The following is a 23,183-nucleotide window of genomic DNA, read 5'->3' on the forward strand; positions in this document are numbered from 1 at the left end:
GGAACATCATGCGACTGAGGAGAGGTGGAAAAAAACGGAGCCTCACTAAGAGCACACCGACAACCCAAACTCACCACAGACACAGATTTCCAATCCAAAACTAGATTATGAATTTGCAACCAGGAAACCCCAGAACAATGGTATCATGCAAATTATGCAACACCAAAAATCTGCAATTTTCTTGATGGTCTGGGGCGACCCGCACTACCACCTGGGTCCAAAACTGAGGTTTATTTTTCACCAAAAGAGTAGCATCAATCCCCCTCAAAGGGATAGGCGTCCGCAGAGGTGTCATCAGAAATCCACAACGTTTAGCAAAATCCAAGTCCATTAGATTCAGGGCTGCTCCCGAATCCACAAAAGCCTTGGCGGAAAATGTGGACAGGGAGCAGATCAGAGTAATTGCCAGAAGAAACTTAGGTTGAACATCACCCACAGAAAACGTGTGTGCAAAACATTTCTCTCGTTTAGGACAGACAGAAATAATATGCGAGGCATCTCCACAAAAAAAACACAGCTTATTACGCCTTCTGAACTCCTGACATTGCTCCCTGGACAAAACTCTATCACATTGCATAGGTTCAGACACTTGTTCAACAGGTGGCAACACCTCTCGTGCAGTCCTGCGTTCACGTAAACGCCGATCAACCTGAATGGCTAATGACATAGAATCGTCAAGACCAGAGGGAACAGGAAATCCCACCATAGCATCTTTTACAGCTTCTGACAAACCCTTCCGAAAGAGAGCTGCCAAGGCATTATCATTCCAGGTAGTAAGGACTGCCCACTTTCAGAATTTTTGACAGTACAATTCTGCAGAATCTCGACCCTGGCTCAATGCCAAAAGGGTCTTTTCAGCCTGATCAATATCATTAGGTTCGTCATACAACAACCCCAAGGCTTGAAAAAATGCGTTCACATTAGGCCTCTTTCACACTTCAGTTTTTTGCCATCAGTCAAAATCCGCCAAAATTTGAAATTGGCGGATCCGCAAAAAAATGTGTAAAAACGGATGCAAGCTGATGGAACGGATCTGTTTTTTAAAGGATCCGCTATACCGATTTTAGTGCGGATCCTCACCAAAACGGATCCGTTCCATCAGCTTGCATCCGGTTTCACATCCGTTGGATCCGTTTTCTTGCGGATCCGTTTTTCCACACCTTCAAAATGGGATGCTCCCAAATATGATTCGCTCTTGGAAAATGCTCTCAAATGTGATTGGATGCTGGAAACTAGGGAGAAATATATCTAGGGTGTTGTGATACAATTTCTTTGAAAGGTTTTAGAGCGAGTGGCAGCGATGGAAGGAGTTAGTGCGAGTCTGGAAGGAGTTATTAGGAGTATTGACAGCTTCATTGTGGAATTTGACCTTCACTGCAGTCGGTTGGCAATTATTGCTCTAGAGAGGGAGAAAAGAAGACTGCGAATCCTGCGTATGAGGAGACGGCGCCAGTGGATTCATCCCATTAATGCGCAGAGGTTCACCCGTGGCGTTTTTTCCACATTGTACCTGGAATTGAGGGATAATCCGCACAAGTTCTTCAACTACGTGCGCATGAGGCTGGAATTCTTTGAGATATTGGTGGATCGTGTTGGAGAACAAATCCGGAGAAGGGACACACAAATGCGGTTTTCTATATCACCAGCGGAGCGTTTGATGGTGACCCTTCGGTAAGTTATCTACCTTTTAAAATGTTTCAGATTCTGCAGGATTTTATTGTTATGTTATGGCTTGTAGTTTGTATTAATTTTACTGTTTCAATTTTTTTTACAGATTCTGGCAACTGGAGAATCCTTCACCTCCCTCCATTTCCAGTTCCGGATTGGGATTTCCACTATTGCTGGAATTGTACAACAGACCTGCCGGGCATTATGGGATTCTCTACAGGAGGAATACATCCCAGAGCCAACACAGGAGAGGTGGCTGGAGATTGCAGAGAAGTTTCAAGAAATCTGCCAGTTTCCAAACTGCATCGGTGCCGTGGATGGCAAGCATATCAGGATTGTGAAACCTATGGGATCTGGTTCACAGTTTTACAACTATAAGAAATACTTTTCTATTGTGCTTATGGCCATTTCGGATGCAAACTGCAAATTCATTGCCGTGGACATTGGTGCATACGGTCGTTCTAATGACTCTCAGGTATTCAAGATTTCCACCATGGGCCGTCGCTTGTATGGAGACAATTTTAACTTCCCACCTCCAAGACCACTCCCTGGAACAACAGGCCCACCAATGCCTTTTGTGTGCGTTGGCGACGATGCTTTTCAGCTTTCTAAACACCTACTCAAACCACACGGTAGTCGTGGATTAACACACGGAAAAGAATCTATAACTATCGGTTAACCAGAGCGCGCAGAGTGGTGGAGTGCGCGTTTGGAATTTTAACTGCCAAATGGAGAGTCCTGTTAACAGCCATGAAAATGAAAACAGAGACTGTGGATGAGGTGGTGAAGGCCTGTGTAATCCTGCACAATTTTGTCCTTTCAAAGGAACCAGTTTCCATCGATGAAAATCTGTCTGAAACCACCTTGTGGAATTATGAGCAGCAAACTTTTCGGAGTACTGGCTCAGTGGCAAGAATCAGGGACACCTTTGCAGACTATTTTGTGACACCAGAGGGACAAGTGGACTGGCAAGATGACATGATATAATTTTCTATACCAATTGTGGGTAACTTTTTTTTTTTTTTTTTTTTAACTGAAATTTTACCAAGTGTTTGGTTTTCCCAAGCATTGTTACCATGTGATTTGGTTTAGCAATTTTTTTTTTTTTTTTTAAGTTTTACACTTTGCAGTGTTACCAATTGTTGGGTACCAAGCATAAAGTTTTACCAGTGTTACCAATTGTTGGGTACCAAGCATAAAGTTTTACCAGTGTTACCAATTGTTGGGTACCAAGCATAAAGTTTTACCAAGTGTTGTTTTGCACTTACAAATGTTACCAAGTGTTGGGTACCAAGTGTAAAATGTGACACTTTGAAATTTTACCAAGTGTTGTGTACCAAGCGTTTCACACTTTGAAATGGTACCAAATGTTGTGCTACCAAGTGTTTTTTTGTACCTTGTACACCACCGGTGTACTGTGAAATATTGTTGTGTGTTGTGTTACCAAGTGTTGTGTTTACCTTTTACACCACTGGTGTAATTTGAATATTTCAAAAGAAAGAAGCAAAAAAGAAACAACACAATAAAGTTTTTTGAAAAAAAAAAACAGTTTATTTCTGAATTTGTAATATTGTAAGTTTTTTTTTTTTTTGGTATATATTACCTTTTTTGTAATTTTTTTTTGGTATATATTACCTTTTTTGTAATTTTTTTTTGGTATATATTACTTTTTGTAACTTTTTTTTCTTGGTATATATTACCTTTTTTGTATTTTTTTTTTTTTTTTATAAGAAAACATCACAGAGTGTGATAATGTTGGGTGGAGATAGTATTGGAGGGGTTAACAGGGTTGACCACATTGAGGGGGGTAGAGGACTGGGGAGGGAGTTGGTGAGGACCAGAAGTGGAAGGGGGGTTTAACACATGTGGTTGGGACGGGAGTGGATGGACAGACGAGGTTTGTGGGTACATTGAAGGTGTATGTGGGGGTGGGTATGGTGAGGGCATTGGGGTATAATGCAATGGGGAAGGTAGGTACTGGGAAGAATGGAATGGGGAACTAGAGAAAGGAGAGGGAGTGGTAGGAGGAGGGACGGCTGTATGATGGATGGTGGTGGAAGGATGGACGGGGGAAGGATGGACTGTGGAAGGATAGACAGGGGAAGGATGAACAGAGGGAGGATGGACAGGGGGAGGATGGACAGGGGGAGGATGAGATGCTTCAGCAAGCACTTCCACTAGAGCATTCTGACAGGCTTGCATCACACGCATCTGCTGGTGAGTACTTAAACCTTCCATTTGCCGGACAACAGATTGAAAAAAGGTATGTCTCAGTGTCTGGTTTGATTCTAAATTCATCTGTTCCATGTATCTTCTGAGTTCCATGATACTTTGATTGATCATGGTCAACCCAGAAGATAACCGTTGTCCATAAGTGTGGAAACCGTGCTGGACAGATGAGTTTAGACTCAAACAGTCAGACAAGGTCATCCTTTCCTGACTCCTCAGACGCTGCCTGCCAGAACCAAAAGTTGGTCGAGATGTTGCGGCAGTGTCTGAGGGGTGGGGAACAGGGAACAAGTCGTCACCAGCAGCTTCATGTGATGAAGTCTGCCCTGCTGCTCCAGTGCTGGTGGAGGGGATAGAGGGATGAGACAAGAGGGTAGGTACAGAGGGGTCGGATACCTCGATGTGGTCACCGGGGGCGGTCTCACTAGGGATCACTCCAGAGGGACGCAACTCTGATGCAGACTCCCGAGTGCTGCAGATGGTGTTAAAAAAAGGAGAAAAAAATGTATATTAAAAATATTGATATTTAATTTAAGTCTGCTGAAAAAAAATGGTTAAACATTTCTACTACAGAAATGGTTTGGGGAATATTTACCTTCTGCACACCATTGTTGATCGCAGGAACGCCAGGGCTTTGTAGTTCTTGTACTGGGGTCCCCGGCGTCCTCCCGATCCACTCGGGGTCTGCATCTCCTTGTTGTAGTCCCTCTTGAAGCGATCCCGGAGCGACCGCCACCGTGTGATAACCCTGTCACCTGTGAAGCAAAAAAAAAAAAAGGGGATTTAGTATTCAACCCTTCACATGCTGGAATATAAGTTACTGAAGTTGTAATACTTACGCACAAAATCCCTGGCCCTCGCATTGAGTTCCTCCCTGTTCTCAATAACCTCAGAACACACCTCATCCCAGAGCCGTCGGGTGGTTGGTTGGTCGGCGTGTAGACGGTTTGCCATGTTCCACAGCGGCTCCCGGTTTTCCACCTCACGGATGAGTTCGTCAGTATCTATCATGATCCCCTCATCCATATATCTCCGGGGAGCACGCTGTGAAACCTGTGAAGATAAAAAACAAAAAAAAATTACATTCTATTTAAACACATGATGTTCATTTAAACAATTATCCAAATAGGGTTACTTATCTTTTGCCGACCAACAGATGCATCACCATGACGACCCTGGGATGTCCTGGGAGTCACTCTCGTGCGGGCACCGGATTCTGAAGACTGTGGGGAAAAAAAAAAAAATTTGTTTGGATGGATGCGTAGTTATGGTGTGTGCACTGTGATGAATGTTTGTGTTGGGTGTAGCATTATGTATCTGTGTATGTGCTAAACTTACACTCTGCGCACCCCCTCCTTGCGTCTCTCCACCCTGCACGTCTCCTCCTGGAAGCTCCTCTGAATCAGCTTCCTGTTAAAACATAATAGGATAGTGTTTTTAACCCAAAAAAAAAAATTAGTTTAAATTAAAAAAAAATTTTTTTTACCTCAGCTCGCTGATGATGTGACGGGGAGCTTTCAGGAGAAGACATTATGGTTTGTGGCAGCTGCGTTGGCAGCTGCGTTGGCAGCTGCGGTGCTTCCTGAAGTGATCTGCAAGTATAAAGACACTTGTTAAGCTACTATACAAAGGATCATAATAAGCTTTCAGGCCTTTATACTTACAGGGAAAATAAAGGTTGGCTGGCCGTCTCTGCTGCTGCCTGTCCGACCATCTCCGCTGCTGCCTGTCCGACTGTCTCCGCTGCGGCCTGTCCGATCGTGTCCGCTGCGGCCTGCCTCACCGTCTCCGCTGCGGCCTGGCTGGTGGTGCTTGCTGAAGTCATCTGCAAGTATAAAGATAATTGTTAAGCTACTATACAAACGATCATAATAAGCTTTCAGGTCTTTATACTTACAGGGAAACTTGCGTGTACTCTGCCGCGGCCTGGGTGTTCGTGTCTGCTGCGCTCTCGCCGTTCCTCTCTGCTGCGCTCTCGCCGTTCCTCTCTGCTGCGCTCTCGCCGTTCCTCTCTGCTGCTCTCTCTTTGAAGATCCCTTCTGCAGTCTGGCTGACCATCTCTGCTGCTTTTTTGGTTCTTCTTCATTATTAAGTGATCTGTAAGTATTAAGAAAATGATTTTAAGTGTTTGCATGTCTAGATTTCCTTATCTCTCACCGAGTGTAAGCAGTGATTGACGGTGTGTAATATTTTGTGTAAACCCACTTTTTTTTGCATGTGAATTCCCTGAAAAAGTGTCACCAAGTGTAACCAGTGATTGAAGGTGTGTAAACCAGTGTAGAGTGTAACCAGTGATTGAAGGTGTTACCAAGTGTAACCAGTGATTAAGGTGTGTAAACCAGTGTTTGCATTCCCTCAAACTCTCACCGAGAGTGTAACCAGTGATTGAAGGTGTTACCAAGTGTAACCAGTGATTAAGGTGTGTAAACCAGTGTTTGCATTCCCTCAAACTCTCACCGAGAGTGTAACCAGTGATTGAAGGTGTTACCAAGTGTAACCAGTGATTAAGGTGTGTAAACCAGTGTTTGCATTCCCTCAAACTCTCACCGAGTGTAACCAGTGATTGAAGGTGTTTAATTTGTGTATACCCACACTGTGTCTGGATGTTTTTGAATTCCCTGAAAAACTCAGCTGTGTATACCCAGATTATTTTCATGTTGCAATCTCACTTTTAACCACACTTGTATACCAAAAATTTAATGTACCTTTATGGTAACTTAATTTTACCTTTTTTTTAAATGATACAAAAGGAGATTTTTTCAAAACAGTTTATTATTATTTTTTTTTTTTTTATAATTTTTTTTTTCCAACAAATAGGAGCTCCTCTGCTCTTTATTTTAAATACCACAATAAATGAAAAATAAAAAAACACCAATTTACAACAGATACATTAATAACACCACAATTGCAAATCTGAAAATAAAATAAAAAAACCCACACAAACACGCATAACACACAGCCAGGCCACACACACACACACACACACACACACACACAGTGTCTTGCAGGTGGAAGATTTGCAGCTGAGTTTGATAGTCAGGCTGGTGTTTGATGTCTGGTTCGTTGTCTTCAGTGTGGCAGTTGCCAGATGTCTGGGCCCAATTACACCACATACAATACCAGTTAGGTCGGTTTCACATTTGCACTAATCCCCGTCCCATCTGGTCATCGCCGCCTACTAGCACACATGGACGCTTGGGATCTGCGCACCCTATGTTTAGTATGGGGTGCGCAGATGGTGCGCTGGCACGATTTTACTGTGTGCTGCGCACTTTTGAAGGTGTGCCATGCGCGACAAAATGCAACATGCTGCATTTGGCGCACAAGGGCACACCTTCAAAAGTGCACAGCACACTGTAAAGTCCTGCCAGCGCACCATCTGCGCACCCCATACTAAACATAGGGTGCGCAGATCCCAAGCGTCCATATGCGCTAGTAGGCGGCGATGACCGGATGGGACGGGGATTAGCGGCGGCCGTGTGCGGGTCATCGCTGCGCTATAAAGTGCAAATATGAAACCGGCCTTACACCACACAATCACAGCATAAAAAATACAATATAATTACAGTTGTATGAAAATAAAATGCAGTACACATGCAACAGAAAAAAAAAAAATGGAAAAAAAAAATAAAAAATGCATTACACACACATAGGCCATACATCCTCACACACGCTCCAGGGGTCTTGCAGGTGGGTAGACTTCCAGCTGGGCAGGCAGGTTTTATATCTCTAGTTCAATCTTCTATCAGGCTGCAGTCAGATATCTTGCTTGGTGTCTTCAGTGTTGCTGGTGCCGGATTGTCTGGGCCCAATTACACCACATACCATACATCACTCAATCACAGCATAAAAAATACAATATAATTACAGTTGTATGAAATAAAATGCAGTACACAAGCAACAGAAAAAAAAGTATGAAAAAAAAAAAACAGACATGCAACACTCGCAGACCACACACTAGCAGGCCATACACACACACACAGAAATGTCATAAATAGGTATACTCACACTTGTAGGTGAGCTGGTACTGGCAGACTTGGTGGGTGTCCTCTAGCAGAGGCTTGGTAGGTGTCCTGTGGCAGAGGCTTGGTGGGTGTCCTCTGGCAGGCTTGGTGGGTGTCCTGTGGCAGAGGCTTGGTGGGTGTCCTGTGGCAGAGGCTTGGTGGGTGTCCTGTGGCAGAGGCTTGGTGGGTGTCGTCTGGCAGGCTTGGTGGGTGTCCTCTGGCAGGCTTGGTGGGTGTGTTCTGGCAGGCTTGCTGGCTGACACTGCATGTCTGGGCCCAATTAGCCCACCTTATATAGTTTTGGGACTGTCTGGAAAAGTATCTTTTTTTCTGGGCATGCCCAGTGCGATTTTGCGGATCCTGCCGGCGGATTCCGCAAAATCGCGGATCCCGGCGGATCCGCCGCCCATAGGCGCCCATTCTACCGCATGGCGGATAACGGCAGATCCGCCGTCATCCGCCATTTTGATGGCGAAAAAAACGTTACAAGCTCCGTCCCCCTCAGACAGAATCCGCAAAGAATTTTGCGGATCCGCCGAATATCGGACGCAACGGACGACCATCCGTCAAAATCCGCCACTAATGTATCCCAATGGGGAAAATGGCGGATCCGCAACAAGAAAAAGCGGATCCGCCAATTTCAAATTTTGGCGGATTTTGACTGATGGCAAAAAACTGAAGTGTGAAAGAGGCCTTAGTCAGAATAGGATCATCTGGTTTCAAAGAAAACGCCCAATCCTGGGGATCACCACGCAGCAAAGGTATGACAATTTTAACCTGCTGCGCGGAGCTCCCTAACGAGTTAGGCTTCAAGGCAAAAAATAATTTACAATTATTTTTGAAATTCAAAAATTTAGACCGATCCCCAAAAAACACATCAGGAGTAGGGATCTTTGGTTCAGCAGCATGTGAATGAGCAAGGTAGGCGGAAATTCCCCGCACTTCCACAGCAAGCTGCTCCACATGATCCGACAATTGCTTTATCTCCATTGAGAGAGAGAAAAAATTCCCCCTACAGCCTCAGAGATATAGAGGAAAAAATATACACACTTTTTTTTTTTTTTACAATTCTTTCCTGCTATTGAGTACCCTAGGATCTGCGGTATGGCGGATGATTCTGTTATGAATGAGTCACCGTAGGAGGCAAAAACAGAAATACTAGCTAAGTCCAGAAAACCAGAGAAGTTGGCAGCTATCGGATTACAGACCCCTGAACCTAACAACAACAACTAGCAGTAACCGTGGGGGGTTCCTACGGTGCCCTAGACCCCTCGATCACAGCCGGAGAACTACATAGCCTAAAGACAGAAAGGGAAATCTAAACTGCCCCAGAGCAGACCCCAAAGCAATAGGCAGCCCCCAACATATAATGACGTTGAAGCAAGATGAAAAAAACACTCACACAGGTAGAAAGATAGGCTGAGCAAATGATGGGGCCCAAGCTAGCTAAATAGGACAGAATAGAAAAGCTGCTGTCTGCAATCCGCCAAAACCCTCTCAAAAACAAGAGCCAACAGATTGATAGGGAAAAAGGCCCTGAAGACGCTAGGCTTCAAAAAGGCTATATCAGTACTCAGGTATTATCTGAAGACAGAGCAAAAAGGAAATCAGCTCACCCAGCAGGGAAAGGCAGAAATCCAGAAAAACAAGGCAAAACAAAACCAAAACACAAATGCAAAAAGTAGAGCAGAAAACTTAGCTTTTGAGGAGCAGGAATCAGACTGGTCTCCAAGAATCCCTCAGAGTAATCACCCGCAGGGCAGAAGGGCGTCGGCTGCCTTATATCCAGTCAGCAATCCCAGTCACCCAGTCATCATCATTCTGCTCAAGTGCTTTGTAATCAGCCTCACTACCTTCCTTCACCAGAAGAGGGAGTTCATCAGACCTCAATGGTGAAGGGGAAAATGAACTCACAACATTTTATTTTACACATTGCACTTTAAACCAATATTTATATGATGATATTTGTCATTATTGGCCATTTTTCTTGTGCATTAATTCTCATTCTTGTTCGGTGGTCATCCCATTTATTGTTACTTTTTGTATTCAGTATCTCACATGATTCACCTTCAGCACATTGAGAATTTCTACTGCTTTTATCTCATTTATGACCTGAGACTTTTTTCATATTGAACATTGAGGCTGTGTTCACACACAGCGTTTTTTTAGCGGTATTTTTAGTGGTTTTGTCTATAAAACCACTAAAAATAAGCTTCCCATTAATTTCTATGTATTTTACACTTTTTGTGCATATTGATGCATTTTTTACCGCATCGCAGTAAAAAACGCAGCATGCTCATTAATTTCACGGATTTTTCCACGTTTCTGGCTAGTTCTATGCATTTTGAAAACGCGATGAAAAAAACGCATCAAAACCGTGAAAAAAACGTGACGAAAATGCGCGGAAAACGTGCAGACAAAAAGGCGCGGTTTCTCGGGAGGGAGTCAGGTTTTTGAGCAGAAATTTTATGCTACGTGTGCACTTAGCCTTATTGTATACCTGATTGGCGGGGCATTTATTTGCACTTATGTATTTATATAAAACATTATATTTGTATTGTTAAGGGAAGAATATATGGCACATGAATATATACAAGAATCAAAACTGTATCACTATATGGACGCTTTGCTGGATATTGGGATCATGTTGCTTTAAGATACTTCTGATTTTCTTATATTTTCTTAGAGTTGTTTCTGTATGGTATCACTCACCTAAGCTTCATCAAATATTGAATAAACTGGGTGGACCAGGGTAAGCCAAGCTAGAAAACAATACTTGTGTATATAAGTATTGTTTAGCAATATGGGAGCAGTAAACGGTAACCCAGAAATGTACATAATGATTGTGTAGCGACCTGGGAAAAGCAAATAGTAACTGGAAACATGTCCATGATGTAACTGATGATGTAGCTCAAATTCTGTTATAAAAGCTGTACACGTTTGATTAAAGACAGAGAAGAATCATACTGACACGATACCCTCTTGTCTTGTGTATTCTTTTCTCGAGTATACGTATACCTTGTGCCAAAGCTACAATTCGGCCACAGACAATTAAGACGGGTCGCACCTTAGTGTGACAGAATCATCAGTTGGCGCCCAACGTGGGGCTCAGGACGATACCAGACGATCACAGCCGCAACAAAATCTCCCCCCAGGACGGACGTCTTTCCAGCGGGACGAGACTGCAGCTCGAGACCTGGTGAGAAAATATATAATCTTACCTACCCTTCTGTAATCACGTTCTGGCTGGGAGGAGATAGTTGGCTGTCTTCTCTGAACCCTTAAACTGACCACGTTTGAAAGTCCTGAGCCTACGGACCCGGTCAGGTATATAATTCCTTAATTGTCTGTGTGTATTATCCGGTCTAACCAATTCGGAGGGTGTATCTAGAATCCATCTAGTATCTGATAAAAACTATTTCATACTGCACTAGGGCTACTAGAAGCATACAGAGCAGAGTACAAAGGGGATGTTTCCACTGGGTTATCACCCTGGTTCCGACCTTAGACGGTCGAAGAAGTTATGTATATATTATATATATACACATATAGGTGCTCACGTCCGGCCATACGCCCACAGTATAAACTGGGCCCGGTGACGTGAATGACACGGCATATACATATTTTTAAGGAAAGAGGTGATTACTAATTTTTCCCCCCTCTGCTGAAATATCAACCACCTATCTAGAGGTGATTACCACTATTTACTATACCTAAAGTGACAAAAAGCCCAGCCCTAGTTGCCTTGGTAACAAAAGAACAGTGAAAGGGATAAGGAATACATTCATAATAGTTTTTTTTTATGTTTGAAGTATTGATGCATTGTTGTGACACGCCTGTCCGCAGCTCTCATATTGAATATACTGCCATACTGGTTAGACTGCTATTTCAGCTGCATTTCCTGAATGCAAAGTGTTTAACAATCACGCTACATTATCTGTATTCAGTCCGGAGGATATAAAATATAGAGTGTAATAAGTTGTTTTATAGTATACACACAGTAACCCTTCAAGCATATTTATAATTACGGTAATCTAAAAGTTTAATTGTCTGCCTTATCTGCTTTGCCTCTCTGCTTTGCTGTTTTGGTTGTTTGCATACGTGATTGTTACCTCAGCCAGCCTGAAAAGGAAAAAAATATAGATAGGGAGACGTACTGAGCAAATTCACTGTCACTCTGGTTCCGGTCCTGCTCTCGGCTTGACCGATGATCGCAGAAGTCTGAACTGTGTCTCTCCCAGTGGGCAAGTGGGAGTAGGGGCTTGATTACTCTCAGTGATTTTCCAACCTCTAAGTGGTTGGTGACTTCTTGCGGGTTTCCCACCGGACATCATCTGGCTAAGATGATGGTGTTTTAGCTGCAGCATAGGTTCATAAGTTATATGGGTGGAAGGGTAATTTCAATTACCGTGTTGATGTGACTGAGTGATTGCTCTCACCCTGAAAAGTATGGTTTGCCCAGGTGTAGATTTTTCACCTCTACAAATCAGGCTGGCATATGGATAGGTAAATTGCGAATTGTTTTGGTGTCAAGGATTCGCAGTATTTGATGTCAGTACCAGTTTTAAATTCATTGTCTTTTGTCTTTTGTAGTGTGTATAATTTGCAGGAGGCGTACTAGCATGTGGTTAAAATTTTTGAATGCATTCTATGTGTGTATACATATATATGTTGTGAAATTAGAGAATTGGATAAACTGGTTTTGTTCTGCATACTATAATTATAAGGTTAGTTGGTTCAGGTAGAAAGAGAATTACTTGAATGGTAATTGCTTGATTTGTACAGATATCTCTGTGAGATCCGAGGTCTATTGTTACTTTTTAGTTATTGTTTTACTAATGTTATTATATTTCTCTATGAGATGGTTTTCTTTGAAATATTTTTGAGCAAAAGTTTTGAGGAAACAGAAATTTTAACAATTTATAAGGTATTTTTATACTACGCAGTTTCTGGATACACAAGATTTGTGAAATACTCTGGTGTTAGTTGTTGGTTAATTTTTTATATTACTGTGTTCAAGATAGCTAGACATCACTATGTTCACTGAAGACCCCTTTACTCGGACATAAGGAGTACATACAGCTTTTACAGTCACATATCCAACTGTTCATAACCCCGTGAGAATTTGTTTCAAGACGCCCACATACATATGTTTTTCAGATATACTCAGAATTCAGATGATAGAATGGGTGGGAGCAGTCAGTCGATATCTATAAGACAGATATGACCCATAGTGGAGTGAGAAAGAAAATGTACGTTAAGAAACCCTCCGATCACGAGGGGAGGAGCATTAGATAAGAAGGGATAGAAGAATGTGTTAATGAGTGGAGAGCAGCGTCCCAGCCTCAGGTATTATGAGGTGTTACAGGACCCTGAAGCATTTTATAAGATGGCAGAGGAAGTTAGGAAAAAAGGCATGAGGAGAGGAATATAACAAGATTGCTGAATTTTGTGCAAAACAAATATTTACACAGGAAGATGTCAGTTGCAATATCTGCATTACATTCATTTATACTTCTATATACATTCCCGATGACTGGACGTGTGCCAGCTGTCAAACGCAGAATGCAGAATATCGTGAGACTTGTTCTGTCAGATGACCAACCCAAAGAGCCGTACCTTCTTTCCAACTATTTATATAGACGGCATGTCTTGTGCTACATCCTGTCCAGCATCCATTATAGTTTTATTAATTAATGTAATTTATGAAAAGAATAATGAAGAAAAAGATGAATATGACATGGAGGTATATAATTAAACAGAACCGGAGGAGACAGGAAATAAATAGCTCAGACTGACAATCTACAGTATTTATCGTTATATGGTGAGGGGACATAATCATCATCATCATCTTTTAAGCCTCAAAGCTCATTCTTTTGTACACAATCTACTCCACACAAGGACTCCTGGAAATATGCAGGGAAAAGGAGAACCTGTGGATAATTTCTTCCACCAATGTAACAAAAAGTTTCTGGATCTCAGATTTGAAATACTCTTGCAGCCCCCCTCCACAAAAATACAATAGAGAAACAACATCTCTCACCCAGACAGAGGTTGAGGATACTCCTCTCAAATTCCTGGTGGGTCCCGATGCAATCAGAAGATTGATCAGGGACATTGATCTACTTGCTGAAGAAGTATGTAGTCTTTTCTTTTTTTTTTTTTTTTTACAGGACACATCTGTAGATCATGTGGGCGTTGAACTAATGGCACTGATCCCAGACTCAATATTGGCAGGCTGAAAATCCAGTTTGTAAAGGTGGGGCAGAAGCCAGTAGCCCAGCTGCCAAGGAAATTGCAATATTTACCCTCCATTTCATAATTTGCAATTATTTCTATGAAGTTATGGATAATACATGACTTATGTGCTGTCAATGAAGTTATAGTACTGAACACATCTATGGTACCAAACCCACACACTATGTTTTGTTTTTATCAATTCTATTTATTTTTCTATGGTTCACGGTGATTGACCTGGCCAATGCTTTCTTCAGTTTATTTCTACATGCTGCAAGCCAGTACCTGCTTGTTTTCACACGAGGGCCAGCAATATATTTGGACTATGATGCCTCAAGGGGCACAGTATAGCCTCTCTATGTTCACCCGAGCCATGACCACGGTCCTGGAGCCCTGGAAGAGGATACATCCCACAGCCACTTTTTTTTTACAATACATATGGATGACCTCCGACCCTGACTGAAGACAGCCAAGACAATACTGCTCTTCTACACATGCAACCTTTTTTATAACTATTTTAAGGTTAACCAAAGAAGGTATCGGTGTGTTTTATATGCTAAATTGCAATCACATTTTCACAGCTCTAGGACTGCCACGCTATACTGAACTGTTTTGTCTGTTTGTCATGAAGAAGCCTGACCATGTAAATGGAGTCCTAACACAGCTTCACGGAGGAAGACAATGCCCTCCTGGCTTCTACTCTCCAAAACCTGACCAAGTGACTCGTGAAGTCCAAACCTGCATGAGAACCGTGTTTGCAACCCACCTGTGCTGGATAAAGCTTCTGATATTTCTGTCTGCAATGCCCTACTCTGCTCCCGGACAACGTCACCATCTCCAGATGTGCTGTCCATAATCCAGCTACTCTTCTACCTCTGCCAAAGGGGGGAGGAAGATGGAGGATGAAAACCACATCTCTGACACATTAGTGGAAGAGGTAGTCGACTCTGAAATGGCTGAACGCGATTGTCTTGCTTGTCATGAGGCAAGAGAACACCTGGAAGATCCTGACCTGATGCTCTTTGTGGCTAGACCAAGGTATGCAGAACAAGAAGGCCGTTCGCACACTGGTACAGCAGTAGCCACAGAAGTAACTTGCTGCCAGCAAAACCACTGCCTATATCCAAAGGCAGGACTGCGGGCCTTGACAGAAGCATACGAGAGGTCCACTCAACATGAAGCTGTCAAGATCAATCTGGAGGGAAATAGGCTTCATCACGGCTAACGGAACGCCAGTCTGACACCACAAAGCCATACAAGAATTAATGGAGTCCTTGTTGATGCCAGGAAGAGTTGCGGTGGTAAAAGTAAAAGCACACACACTGGAGACACTTCAAGGGAAGCAGTGGGCAACAGGCTAGCTGAAGTAACAACAAAAGAAGCAGCAGTAATACCGGTTGACACGGAAACAGAGGAAAAGGAATAACACTCCAGAAACAAGTATCCAAGGAAGAAAAGAAGAAATGGACCTAAGATGAAGTTATACAGGATGAAATACGCCTAAGGATGAACAAGGAAAATTTAAGGCCTCGAACAAAACTCTACATACTTGATGCTATACAGGAAACAGGGGTCATAGCATAAGAGTTTAGTCTTTCCCTTGGGTCACATACACGCACAAGTATAATTGCCTATATGTAGACTAAGTTTAAAAACATGTGACTAAAATGCATTTTCGAGTCTTTTCATCCATCCCAGATCCTGAGGACATAGGAGCCCACCAGATCCTGCCCGGTGACTGAGTCCTCATCACCAAGAGGTTCAACAGACGTACCCTTGAACCTAGAGATGACAGCCTGTTCCAAGTCCTGTCAACTATCGCAGCAGTCCATGGGTCCTCGCTTCCCACTGCAAGGAGATGCCGGATCCAGAGTCCAGTAGCGGCTGCCACTCTTCATCCATCTGGCACTTATCCTTCTCCTAGCTCAAGGGGTAGTCAATCACCAAGGGGTAGTCACTCATGAGAAGGGCATACTGACTTTCTGGTATAATGTCAACACCCCAAGAGTAACATATCAATTTGACTACTGTCTCACAATAAGAATGTCCAGGCCCCATGGCACAGTTTCATATCAGGTTTAATACACAATTCATCTGTGTCACTACTGCTGAAATAGGGGAAGGTTCAAAACTGGGAGGATTAGTCTCTTGTTGGGTGGCACACTGGTGAAAGTGACTAGAGACATCAACCAGCCCAGGCCCTACAGCGAAGGGACAAATGGGGAATAAGCCTATTAAGTCGCATGACCCTGTCCAAAGCCCATTTTAAGGGTCAGAGTGGCCTTCCAGATACAATACTCCCCGTCACTACCACTCACTGCCCCAAGGAGGGATGCATAGTTCTGTACCTCACCATTGAGAACCCCTCAGAGAATGAGCAAGGGTTATATGTACTAGGCTCAAGTACTAAACTTGGGAGGGAAAATGGTGACACAAAAGGTAAATTTTGGCTAAGAAGCATAGATACCAGTGGGGGCACACAGGGAGCACCTGACAAATTTAAAGTCGAGAACGAGACAATAGTTGTGTTTAAACCCACCATCCCCGCAAATAAGAATGCAAAGCGGATAAACTATTTATACAATAATCAACAACGGTTTATAAAATACACTGGGGATGCCATAAAGGCAATTATTGACCCATTAAGTTTGCAAAAGTTATTTTATGTCCTTTGATCATATTTTCTTTAATTCTATGCTGCATAGTGCCATGCCTTAAGAAAATGATGATGAAAACTATGGAAACCACAGTGATGACCATGCATGCCGATTTTGAAGATCCCCTGTATGAAAGATGTCCCAATGAAAACATGCAAGCACCACCTCCGGAATATGCCTGCTTGAAGCAAGCCAATGAGGGAAAGTCCAGGATCTGACTTCCTCCTGTGCAAAGTCCGTTAGGAGGGGGTCCATCTACTAGAGATGGGTCGTCTCGTATATACGGTGAAGATTAGTTAGTTAGGTTCCAGCATTGTTGAGATAGGTAGGCCGGGAGGACAGATCGATAGGTTCGACGAGATTAGGATTTTGATTTTGCATATCTCCAAAGGAGGGACTGTTAAGGGAAGAATATATGGCACATGAATATATACAAGAATAAAAACTGTATCACTATATGGACGCTTTGCTGGATATTGGGATCATGTTGCTTTAAGATACTTCTGATTTTCTTATATTTTCTTAGAGTTGTTTCTGTATGGTATCACTCACCTAAGCTTCATCAAATATTGAATAAACTGGGTGGACCAGGGTGAGCCAAGCTAGAAGACAATACTTGTGTATATAAGTATTGTTTAGCAATATGGGAGCAGTAAACGGTAACCCAGAAATGTACATAATGATTGTGTAGCGACCTGGGAAAAGCAAATAGTAACTGGAAACATGTCCATGATGTAACTGATGATGTAGCTCAAATTCTGTTATAAAAGCTGTACACGTTTGATTAAAGACAGAGAAGAATCATACTGACACGATACCCTCTTGTCTTGTGTATTCTTTTCTCGAGTATACGTATACCTTGTGCCAAAGCTACAATTCGGCCACAGACAATTAAGACGGGTCGCACCTTAGTGTGACAGAATCATCAGTATATTATTCTCTTTGACCTATTATGACTTTTCCCTGTTTGCTGTCACTTTATGTGTTTTTAATTATTTTTATTACTGAGGTTACTGTGCTGCTATTAAAGATCAATGAATACATATGCCCATAGTCCCGTGGGGAGTAGTGAGTATTCCGGCAGCTGTCCTCGGCTTGTAAGCAGCGCATACTGTCACTGCCATGCACTGCTTACAAGCATAAATCATTCATCCACTCAATGCCAACTTTTATTCCCCATTGACTTGCATTGGGGTCGGGTTTCGGACGAAACTCCGACTTTTTTTGCCCTAGTTGGACCAGTTTCATCCGACTCAAATTTTGTTTCATGAAACCCGATCCGACCAAAGTTACTCAACTTTAGTAATAACTGTTAACCCTTGCTCTGCTTCCTCTCCGTTAATGCATCCCGCAACCTGCTCACACTTGGCGTAGTCAGCAAGATGCAGTCCAACAGCACGGAGGGGGCAGGACAAGCCTCTGGGGGTGCCCCAAGGTCTAGCAAATCCCTGGAGGCAATGTTGAGTAACCTCATAAAATTCACACTCTGCTATGGGACTGGACTGAGCGGGTCAGGGGTATGATGAGGATGCACCCCATGACCCTGGCATTAGAGGCAGAGGTTGCTATGATGGCTCTAGATGGGGAGGTGTGGAGTTCTGATATGCTTCGATCTCCTCATGAATGGGACACTTTTGAAAAGGTGCTGAAAATACTGGAGGAAATGCACGGAGACCCCACGGATGTCGGAGAATTGCGCATGTGTCTTTTTAGCCATATTTAAAGGGAGGGGAGACCATAACTCAATGCATGAACGTGCTACAGGAGATCCATGCTGCAGTTATTAAGCGAGATGGCATAGGCATAGGGCCCCTTGATATAGTATTGCGAGATTAGCTGGTAGCAGGCTTGAGAGATGCGCTGTTAAAGCAGGCCTTAAAGGATCGCTTGCGAGTAAAGCCACGCATGATCTTTTCAGAAGTTGGAGGTGAAGCACGTGCATGCAAGCAGGAGCAGGTTGTGACAGTCCCAGCAGGGAGGGTGCAGAGTGGGGAGGTATCAATGCCAATGATCACTGAACCGAGCTGGGTGGAAGAACTACTGAAGGAAATTCAGAGCATACGACAAGAATTGTCCGATTCAAAGAAGAAACCCACTGCACCAGTGACCCCCCTCCTGGGGGTGGAACTAGTCTTGAGCCCCGTTGAGAAATGAGAACGTCTCGCATGGAAGAGCTGCCTACCTGCTACAATTGTAGAGAAATTGGACATTTGGCCCGAGGGTGTGGATGACGGGGCGAGCCCTCCAGCGCCATCCTCCAAACTAAGAGGCTCTTGTGACTGGGGGACGCTGTCCAGAGCCTGAGCAGGCAAGAGGAAGAATGAAATTCCCACAGGTCTAGTTTCTATGTGTCCCCTCGTTTGGGCTGAGATGGATGGTCGGGCTGTACGCTGTTTGGTCGACACTGGCTCCCAAGTGACAACGATGCCAGAAACATAGTTCAGGCAACACTTCTCTGAGGCGATGTGGCCTGATTGAGGCCCAGTAATAAAGTTAACGGCTGCCAATCAACTACCCATCCCAGTCGCAGGGTTGGTTTGGATGCAAATCAGCTTTTGTGGTAAAGATGTGGGTTGGAAAGGAGTCATGTTATCCGCGGGAGACTCTGGCAACGGCCCCACAATAACTTTGAGGATGAATGTGCTGAAGGAGCTCGGAAATCGTATTATCAATAAGACTGCAGATGTGTTCCTGAAACAGTGGTGCCCTCGCACCCCTCAAAGAAAAATGTTCCAACAGTTGATCTGGGTATATCAGGCCCAAGAGACCTCAAGTGATGGAAAGACTTTGGGGAAAGTGAACGTGCCGCCAACCTTGCGCCGCCTGGACAAACTGTGCTCACTCTGCCCATTTTAGCCTGTACCCCCCTGGAAGGAGTTGAAGTTCAGATAGAGCAAGCTTTGATGGTGCAGCTAAGCTACCTCTATGGCTCCTTGTTGTGCAAACTTTAGCCACAGTACATGACGGATGGGTACCAGTGCGATATGTCAGTCTCAGAGAGGATAATCTAGTGATTTCCCCCAAGAGTGAGATAGCGCAAATCCTGGGCATGCCGGAAGAGCTAATACCACCAAAGGCTGTTCAATTAACGGTGAAACAGGGAGACCCCTGGACAGTGGCTGTAAACGTGTCCTCTGAACCACAACCCCAATGTCTGCAGGAGGGGCGCCGAATATTAGAACAGATGCAGGCTGAGCTGACCGAACTCACACCACATCAGATACAGAAGGTGGAGGCTATGCTAGGACAGTATCAAGATGTATTCGCCCGACATGATGACGATTTCGGGTGCACCACAGCCATCACACATGAGATTTCAACTGGGAGTGCCGCAATCATTAGAGAACGATATTGACAGATTCCGCCGCAATTGTATCAGGAGGTAAAGGGAATGCTGTCACATATGCTACAGAATGGCGTTATTCTAGAGAGTCAAAGCCCGTGAGCTGCCCCTATTGTACTTGTGCATAAAAAGAATGGTACTCTGCATTTTTGCGTGCACTATCGGAAGTTGAATGCCTGTACTGTGCGGGACTCATATCCATTACCATGGACTAAGAAGTCATTGTCTGCCTTAGGAAACGCAAAGTACTTTTCTTCGTTGGATCTGGCCTGTGAGTATTGGCAGGTACCTATGTCTGAGCACGACCAAGCAAAGACCGCTTTCATCCTACCTATGAGGTTGTTTGAATTTAATTGGATGCCGTTTGGTCTTGCTAATGGCCCCGGGAGATTCCAGCGGCTAATGGAGAGGTGCCTATGTGACTTAAACTTTGAGGCCACTGGCATCTACCTAGATTGTATCATTGCTTATGTAGCCACATTTGAGGACCTTCTGCAGAGGCTGGAACAAGTGTTAAGCCGACTACAGAAACACGGTCTGAAAGTAAAGCCTTGAAGGTGTCATCTGTTCCTTACTCAAATCGAATACCTGGGGCATGTCGTCTCTGCAGAAGCGGTGAGACCGTCACGTGAGAAAATAGTAGCAGTGCAATAATGGCCCACCCTGAAAACAGTGAAGGATGTTCGGGCTTTCCCTGGACTCATTGCGTACTACAGGCGTTTTTTGAAGAATGTTACTAATATTGTAAATCCACTGAATAGAACTGCTGAAATGAGCACCTTCAGGTGCAAAGAACCGGACTATACAGTGGGGAGGCTGCCAGGAAGAGGCGTTTCGAACCCTGAAAATGGCATTGACTGAGGCACCCATGCTGGCCTATACAGATTTCTCCCAAACATTCACTCTCCACACCGACGGAAGCTTGCATGGACTTGGGGCTGTGTTGTCGCAGATACAGGGCGGAAGAGAGTGGGTGATCGCTTACACAAGTCGGTCCCTTCATGATTCCGAATGAAACCCCAACAATTACAGTTCTTTCACGCTAGAGCTGCTGGCATTGGTGTGAGCTATGACTAAGAAGTTTACAGAATACTTGTCCGGGTCCGAGATATTGGTGCACACCGATAACAACCACCTGGCCCACCTAGAGAACACAAGATTGGGAGCTCTGGAGCATCGATGGGTGGCTTGGATGGCTAAATATCATTACAAGATCACTTACAAGAGAGGAGCTGAAAACACCCACTCAGACGCCCTGTCCAGAGTGATACATGAACGGCCGGGGCCCAACCGAGACAAAGAACTGGAGGCTGAAGAGATCCCATACTTCCGTGAATCTGCCAGGATGGTAGCAGCCACGCAGGAGCAAGTTCAGGCAGCATTCAAGGAAGTCACCCTGGGGCGACCCCGCGACGAGTGTGTACAGCTTCAACAAAAAGATGAGGAACTTGTCTGGATGAGACGTTAGGTGGCCCTGCAACCCCTTCCCAGCCATATATTACGTTTTGTGTTGATTATGATATGATTGACACAGCTACACACTCGGTCACTAATTTACTTTTCTGGATAGACTTGAAGCACTGTCACTTTATTGGAGTCTGTATATCCCGTCACTTATTCTTGTTAGGTTGTACTGTGCAGCTGCATGTGTGTTTTTTCTGCACCTGAGCCTTTTTCGAACTGGAACTCTTGGTGCCTCATACTTGATGAGATAAATAAAGCTATTTTTTATTTTATCCTTTTGGTGGATTTTGTACTCCGATTCTTTATTTGTATACAATGAAAGCACAGCCAGCAAGTGAGGTAACTGAAAGGTGAATATAAAAGCTTATCCTAAAATGTGATAGGCCAGAGACAATAGAGAAAATGGAAAATGCCTGGAGAGAAGCCAACCAAGAAAGGAATACCAAGACAAAAGATACTATCAGCATTTGGATGAAAAGGATTTTAGACCAGTAGAGAGGGAAACCAACCATGCAGCAAAAGGTCACTGGATCAAATCCCAAAACCAAGCCATGACAATCAATCAAACTCAGGGAATATTCATTACAATCACCATAGTGAATAAAGACGATGACTTCGGGGCAACAGGAGGCACGTGGAAGCAGAGAGGCAGAAGTGCTGTATGATGATCAAAGGGCTGCACCTGTGGTGATGTTTTGGGGGCATGGCCTCTGCATGCCCCCGAAATGTTTCTGCAGGTGCAGACCTTGGATCATAAAATTGAGTCCCTGAATTTGAATACTGTTTATTTGAATATTTTTTGAGGTTAAAGAGGTTGTCCTGTCCAAATCGATAAGTCTGCAGTCGCTTTTTGCACTGAGGGGATTCGCTGGTTTCTTATCCAGGATCGGAGGGTATGCTAGTGTGGCGCCCCCGGGAGTATGGTCGCCACAGTGGCATTGCCTTCCTCCTAAGGAGAGTGATGTCATGCCTGGAAGCGTAGAAGGGTCTCTCTGGCAGTTAACCATAACATGCAACACAGTTCCCACTCCGGGCCAGCAGAGGGAGCTCTGAACCAATGCTAAGGAGAATAGCTTCTCTCTGGGGGCCAGGAGGAGAAATTAGTCAGTGTGAGGAGGGCACCGTGTGCAGACGTGGAGAAGAGCTGGGGAGACTGAGGAAAGTGGAGAGCTCAGTCCCAGGGATAGCGCATGATCTGGAGCCTGGTCTCCAAGGGTGTATGGATACTAACGGTCCTGCACCAGAAACCAGAGGAATAGGAAGCTGTAAATGCCCTATTCCCACATAATCCTCGGAGGCACAACAGCGACGGGTGAGCCAAGAGAGCTAGAAGGCTATGGCTGTCTGCCATGCGAGTGGAGTGTGGATAACATCAGAAAGGAGGAACTCCAGTGTAACTCAGTACTGGGAGTACTTCATAGAGAGCACTAGTAAGGAGACTGCACAACCCATCTGCCAGGGTGATTCCTGACTTGCTTCCAGGCTAACCAGCTCCTGTGCCATCTGTACTCAGGACCCTGGACTGCATTTGCCAAGTAAAGGTAAAGAAACTGCAACCTATTGTGTCCTTGCCTTCTTGCT

At 44.1% G+C, this 23,183-nt stretch overlaps 1 protein-coding gene and 1 long non-coding RNA gene across 3 annotated transcripts; both read right to left on the reverse strand.

Moving 5' to 3' along the window:
- Positions 1–3,336: 3,336 nt before the first annotated feature.
- Positions 3,337–4,987, reverse strand: LOC141083659 (uncharacterized). Its single transcript, XM_073568033.1, has 3 exons — positions 4,737–4,987; positions 4,493–4,652; positions 3,337–4,369 (listed from the first exon to the last, which is right to left on the reverse strand). Exons 1-3 carry the CDS (start codon positions 4,921–4,923, stop codon positions 3,406–3,408), a joined length of 1,311 nt encoding a protein of 436 aa, XP_073424134.1. The 5' UTR covers positions 4,924–4,987; the 3' UTR covers positions 3,337–3,405.
- Positions 4,988–5,037: 50 nt separating this feature from the next.
- Positions 5,038–14,561, reverse strand: LOC141083660 (uncharacterized). Of its 2 annotated transcripts, XR_012230784.1 has the most exons (4): positions 13,945–14,561; positions 5,795–5,994; positions 5,562–5,722; positions 5,041–5,489 (listed from the first exon to the last, which is right to left on the reverse strand). It is a non-coding gene; the product is annotated as an uncharacterized lncRNA (long non-coding RNA). The 2 variants fall into 2 exon arrangements; XR_012230783.1 differs by having other exon boundaries at positions 5,038–5,722.
- Positions 14,562–23,183: the final 8,622 nt, after the last annotated feature.

Source organism: Dendrobates tinctorius, unplaced genomic scaffold, assembly GCF_039654945.1.
Source record: "Dendrobates tinctorius isolate UK_male_01 unplaced genomic scaffold, ASM3965494v1 ptg000020l, whole genome shotgun sequence".
In the NCBI taxonomy this organism is placed as follows: Eukaryota; Metazoa; Chordata; class Amphibia; order Anura; family Dendrobatidae; genus Dendrobates; species Dendrobates tinctorius.

Bases quoted from the DNA above. Each gene is read 5' to 3' on its own strand.
- LOC141083659 (XM_073568033.1), bottom strand. From the start codon at position 4,923: ATGGATGAGGGGATCATGATAGATACTGACGAACTCATCCGTGAGGTG. The intron at 4,653-4,736 runs GTAAGTATTACA...TTTGCTTCACAG, and splicing joins GAGGGCCAGGGATTTTGTGC to GTGACAGGGTTATCACACGG. The intron at 4,370-4,492 runs GTAAATATTCCC...CACCATCTGCAG, and splicing joins TCAACAATGGTGTGCAGAAG to CACTCGGGAGTCTGCATCAG.